The sequence below is a fragment of the Liolophura sinensis genome, chromosome 7 (genome assembly GCF_032854445.1).
Source record: "Liolophura sinensis isolate JHLJ2023 chromosome 7, CUHK_Ljap_v2, whole genome shotgun sequence".
Classification (NCBI taxonomy): Eukaryota; Metazoa; Mollusca; class Polyplacophora; order Chitonida; family Chitonidae; genus Liolophura; species Liolophura sinensis.
In genome coordinates, this window is record NC_088301.1 from 52,250,224 (window position 1) to 52,255,827 (window position 5,604).

A 5,604-nucleotide genomic window follows, 5' to 3' on the forward strand; every position below is an offset into this window, starting at 1 on the left:
GATCAGGATTTAATCAGTTCACGTCATGACTCAAGTGGACTGTTCAGAATATTAAACTCAATTAACCGCCGGCAATCCTATAACTGATTGCAGCCATGTAATGCGTCCAATCATGGGAAAATAGCCTCACTGATCAATGGTTTATGGCCAAAAAATATCACGAGTAAAATACGCTTAAACAACACAGAATTTTCCAATCTGCGATATTCTCGTAGGAGATTATTATATTATAACCACAGTCCGAAGTATATTTCATTCTGGCAAATCTTGCAGGATATGTATGTGTATATAACATTGAAAAGGTAACGAACACACAAGTGTTTCTTGTGATAAAGGTCATATTTTATTTCGGTCACATGAAGAGGGTTTCAGTTATTTCTGTCTTCCTCAACTTGGTATACACTTGTCTCGAACCAAACAAACGCGGCCAACTGTATATGTATATAGTTTAGGGTCAGTGGAGTAACATGTGGATATTAGAGCTGTCTACATACTATTGTTTAAGCGTCAAACGTACGAAAAATCTACATAAGACATATTTTTGTCCCAATTCCTCCCCAGCCTCGGGAACAAGACAGCATGTGAAGGTATATATCACTGAAGTCCCGCTAATATACAGTAATATATAGAACTTTATAATCAGTAACAATGAAAACTTTAACAATGTAATACTATGATAACAAAGCAAACGGTATATCACAGAATCGTTTATAAACAGATTTCAAAGTATTATTTTCGGATCCCAGCCGTACAAAGGTAAGAAGCAAAAAGCACCAGGGGTTAGTCAGTGCGTAGATAAATGGAATGGATCGGACCATGAGTTGACCCCTGGAAACCAACCTTCAAGCCAGATTCCAGAATCACCTTAGATTTTATGGCACTTCCTAGAAGCTGTATATATTGTTTTCCTTTCAGCATAGTTTTGTGGGAGGAGTAGATTGTGACGCTGAGCTTATACCAACGCCCGTCCGTAAGGTCAACTGGCTTGGGTAGATCCACAGTTATGCACTTGGTTTCCTTGGAGGTGAATGGAAAACAGAAACTGCTGACAGCTAAGTCTTTGGACGGTCTGTCGAAAAAATCGTCGTCCGAGTCGGACTCGGTGTTCATGCTGAGATATTCCAGCTCTATGGTTACAAGATGACTGTTGGCAAAATACTCGTCCTCCATATCACATCTGATGACAGCGTTCAAGAGCCCCAAGCTGACCAGACGAGCCTGTTGGACCTGTTCTCTTTTTTTAGTGAAAGTGACCTGAAATTTGATGGCCTCTGTTCTGCAACCCTTGGACATGTTGTTCCGCCGGAAGCCGTCTTGCATTCTCGAGATCATCACGCTCGGTAAACTGCGCCTTGCGTTATTGCAAAACTCTACGGGCTTCTTTGTCTCCGAAGCATGGTAACGGAACAGGTCTATGACTTCTTCGTTCGTCAACAAACCTTCACGTGACACGACTTCAGAAAATGTCTGTAACGGAATGTGTGGGAAGCGAAGCTGATAGAATGCGTCGCCTAAAACTTTTCGTTTGTTCTCTCCGGTGACTCGTAATTCCTGTCGACTGCATTCCGAACCTGCCCAAACAACAGCGGCTTGGTACACTTCACACTCGTCCAATCTCAAATCGTCGCTTTCAAGAATCAGTCCCAACGTGGATGGCGTCAACATCGTGAAACCTTCAGTCCTAAAAACCTGGCTGGCATTTTCGTCTATAAATTTCCGGCATCTGGTCTGAAGGCGTGTCAAGTCATACAGAAACGCCTGATCCAGTATACAACATACATTCTCAGTGGTGACAGAGTTCTCCATATATGACGCACATATTTCTGCCAGCAACGGAATTCTGTACTTATGGGCTGCCTGCATGGTTTCAATGGCTTCAGAACTCGAGTTGAACTCCGACCGATCGGTATACATAAATCTGCAAGAAAAAAGAGCTTCAAATATTTGGAAGTATTAGGACCCTACCCAAAACTTGTATACCTTAAGCCAGAAGATTTAGAAAAATCCTCAGCCAAATAATATACATACGTTCAAATATGAGGACATATGAAAGTATATAATGTCCATAGAGACTAATACAGTTGTAATTAGATAGCGTATACATTGCATCTGTAAACTCCAAAACTCCAAAAATCCAAAAGTATGTACATCAGTCATACATGGTGAAACTTTCATCAATACTGGTCAGCTTCCAGTCATTAACATCGACAGTAAAGAACATGAAGTATATGAAGGATAATTTCCATTCCAAAAATGCGAAAGAGAAAAAATTAAATTCATGTAATAAAACTTGCTAGAAGAACTGCGTGCTTACAGGTGGCTTAATTACAAGGACTGGATTCAACCTTACTTAATCATAGCCTTGAAAGCAGATGAGGTGTTGTCAATAATCTTTACAGTTTCTCCGGCCGGCAGTGCACCACAGAACATCGTCTCGAAAACCGGACTACGTATCCCAAGGATAAACTTGTGTGCTGGGATGTTGACAATTGGGTGTTCATTTGGAAATATAAAGGTGATGTCGGATAAGTGGGAGCTCAAGAAGAGTTGGGATGTGCACTCTAAAAGAGACTTATTCAACTGCCAGTCCAGTGGTACTTCAGGGTTCAGACCGCTCATCATCAATTCTGCAACCACAAAAAAGCGCAATGAATCATTGAAACCACTGTGGAAAAGAATTATATAAATGGGAAATCAACGCTGTCATAAGAGGAATGACACGCGCAGCGTAACACTGAGCATACACAGTTGTATAGGTGCACATTGTTACATGTATAGGCTATAACGAATAAAAAGAAAGAATTATTCTCAAATTTCATACTCCTATAGCGTTCAGAGTAAGGGGCCAGGTTACTTGGGTAAAGGCCTAAGCTTAAACTAGTCTGTACGGTCATTTGAGATTATATATATATATATATATATATATAGAGAGAGAGAGAGAGAGAGAGAGAGAGAGAGAGAGAGAGAGAGAGATGTTATCAGCGTTTGTTTGGCATGCTGAAATCAGGCCTCATTATAAAGAGAAGAAGGCTTTTAGCCCTATTATAACATTAACACGTTTCTGAAACGGGTCTGGACTTATCAGGCTACTCTTAACATTCGGCAGTGGCAAATATTTGCAGCCACATGGGACAAGCTACCGGTATACAGAAATAACCGATTCACACCTGTGTACTGTACACGCATTGCACTTAGCCACAGGTGGCTAATTCAACTCCTCTCTTTATATCAGGCTGACGGACTATCGTACTCCGCCAGTCCTATATAAAGGGAGGAGTTGAAGTAGTCACCTGGGGCTACATTGCATTATACAACCTTGTCCTCAAAAGTGTATAAACCCTACCTGTTGACGTACCTATGACACCGTAAAGCCTGGCCAGCGATAGTGGTTATTCCCCATTTCACGAAGATAACTGGGGAATTCCGCCGCTCTACAGCTTGGTATCCCACGTTTAACCTATCACAGCCTTCGGTGTGTACATGGAGGAGAGGATTGTTGTGACACCGTCATACATAACACGTACACAGTACCCACATACACACCTACATACTGTCACAGTAACTAACAGTAGGCTCTATATGCGGGAATGCTGCTGAAGACATGACTTGTCCCATAGGAAATGCATGGGCAGTTGCACGGTTGAGACTATATTACAGTATATATAAGCTGATGACTTTATTAGTCGCCGACTCTCTTCTCAAATGGTCACTGTAAACAGCAAGTTTTTCAAGGAACTGATATCCCTACGAAGTGACAACAACCTCGTCTCAAAATACCCAAATGAATGCACGTCATGCTATCCGCTGTATCAGGTTGTGTGTAACGGTACACTTCCGTGTTGAAAGTATCCAGTAAACTCCAGCCACCACATGTGGTATAACTGATCAATATAACGTGGTGATAAACGACAGTGCGTATGTAATGTTGATAGCACACAGCTTACGGATACTCTATCGGTTCAAAATTAGACTTACCTGGACCACGGCCAACTCAAAACGACAGCGCTTAGGTAGAAACCTCCAAATACAGCAGGCCATGTTCCCTGAAGCAAACACCAAGGAAGGGACGTAACTTTAACCCAGCAAAAAAGAACACAGAGTTGTCGTTCCCAAATTACTATCAGCCAATTCAAGTTGATGTCACTTTGTTAAAAGTGTGCTGTGACTAACTGGTAAAAATTATAAGGTATTGATTTAATGTAACGGTAAAAAAAACTATTCTATGATGCACGCTCACAGTCACACGTGTTGTCTATATAAGGGCCTAGGTTATAAATACATTACTGACACTGTTAAACGCATGCTAAACCGAACCTGCATATTACTAAAAAATAATATAGTGGCCTTCCATCTTCAACATTACCAAAAATGTAATTTGCTTACACCTGCATATTACCAAAAAATATATAGGCCTATATCTAACATATACTGACATTGCTATCACGCTTCTCGTTCTTTAGGTGTGTTTTGGTCATATAGCTTGTTTTGTATTAAAGTTTCACGCTTAATAGGCTTGAAAACTTGAGAAGTAGCAGTGATCGCCTTTGGTTTCGGAGGCCAAGCTAGATGATCACCCAGTCGAGGCAGTCTTTTATCACAGAGTTCGCAAAGACGGGTATTTGCAAATAATAATGGACCTGGTGGGGTAAGGCGGAGAATCGGCAGCCCAGAGGTAAAAAAAAAGGTATAAATTTCAAAATTCTAGGACAATTCTGTAAATCAGGAGTATAAAACTTCTGATTGGAAGCGTCCCTAAACGTCTCATGCCCATGGAAGGGATGGTTGCATAGTAATAAACCGCCAACTATGTACTCTCGATTAAAGACGCCAATTTTTGGTGGAAATGAGGCAGTGTGTTTCTAAATTATTGTATGAAGATCGGTGTTAACCAGAAATATATATTTACTGAAACTTTCATGTATGTATTTCCGTGGGCTGTTTAAGTTTTGTTTTGGTTAACGTTTGTCTTTATTTTCAAATTTATAATGTGATCGATGTTGTTATATTTTGGCAAGTTTAAGGTCCGTATATCTGCTGATGCGAGCAAGGCGTGAGTTAAGGAAATTGATTTGGAGGAGAGCGAGTACTTTGAGAAAGAGTTCGAATCGCAGTGTTCTCTGTTTCATTTTTTCCACTGGAAATATACTTTTGTGTGAGTTACATACTGGCCTACTTGATTAAATAAGTGTTAACCACCATTTAGAATCCATAATTGTTAGAGTGTGCTAGTACTTAACATGCGCCAAATCATACGTGAATCCTCCCTTAAGAGAACTCTTGGTCGTCTATCTATACTTATGATGTTAAGTTCAAATTATTGTGGATGTCTATAGGCTGAATGTTACTTTTGGTATTTATTTATTTATTTATTTATTTACTCATATGATTGTTGTTGGTCAAGAATTGTTTTAGAAAGTTACATGTGTCTCACAGAGAATATCCCCACTCAGTAGTGCTTAATACAGACAAAAATATTTTAGTGTGAATGGAGTGGGCTACCTTTTTACAATTTTTAGCGCAGAAAATGTGATTGTTTAGAGCTTGAAATCGCACTATGGTCCTGTAAACAGGAATAGAGGAGTAAAACACAGTTTCTCCCCGATC

General features: G+C 40.1%; 1 protein-coding gene across 2 annotated transcripts; it reads right to left on the reverse strand.

The window, feature by feature from the left end:
• Positions 1 to 329: 329 nt before the first annotated feature.
• On the reverse strand, positions 330 to 4,048 carry LOC135471480 (BTB/POZ domain-containing protein 6-B-like). Of its 2 annotated transcripts, none has more exons than XM_064750733.1 (3): positions 3,976 to 4,048; positions 2,351 to 2,627; positions 330 to 1,918 (listed from the first exon to the last, which is right to left on the reverse strand). In XM_064750733.1, exons 2-3 carry the CDS (start codon positions 2,620 to 2,622, stop codon positions 781 to 783), a joined length of 1,410 nt encoding a protein of 469 aa, XP_064606803.1. In that variant the 5' UTR covers positions 2,623 to 2,627; positions 3,976 to 4,048; the 3' UTR covers positions 330 to 780. The 2 variants fall into 2 exon arrangements, with proteins under 2 accessions (XP_064606803.1, XP_064606804.1); XM_064750734.1 differs by lacking the exon at positions 3,976 to 4,048 and adding an exon at positions 3,356 to 3,452.
• Between the last annotated feature and the right edge of the window lie 1,556 nt (positions 4,049 to 5,604).

Bases quoted from the DNA above. Each gene is read 5' to 3' on its own strand.
- LOC135471480 (XM_064750733.1), bottom strand. From the start codon at position 2,622: ATGATGAGCGGTCTGAACCCTGAAGTACCACTGGACTGGCAGTTGAAT. The intron at 1,919-2,350 runs GTAAGGTTGAAT...TTTTTCTTGCAG, and splicing joins GCTTTCAAGGCTATGATTAA to ATTTATGTATACCGATCGGT.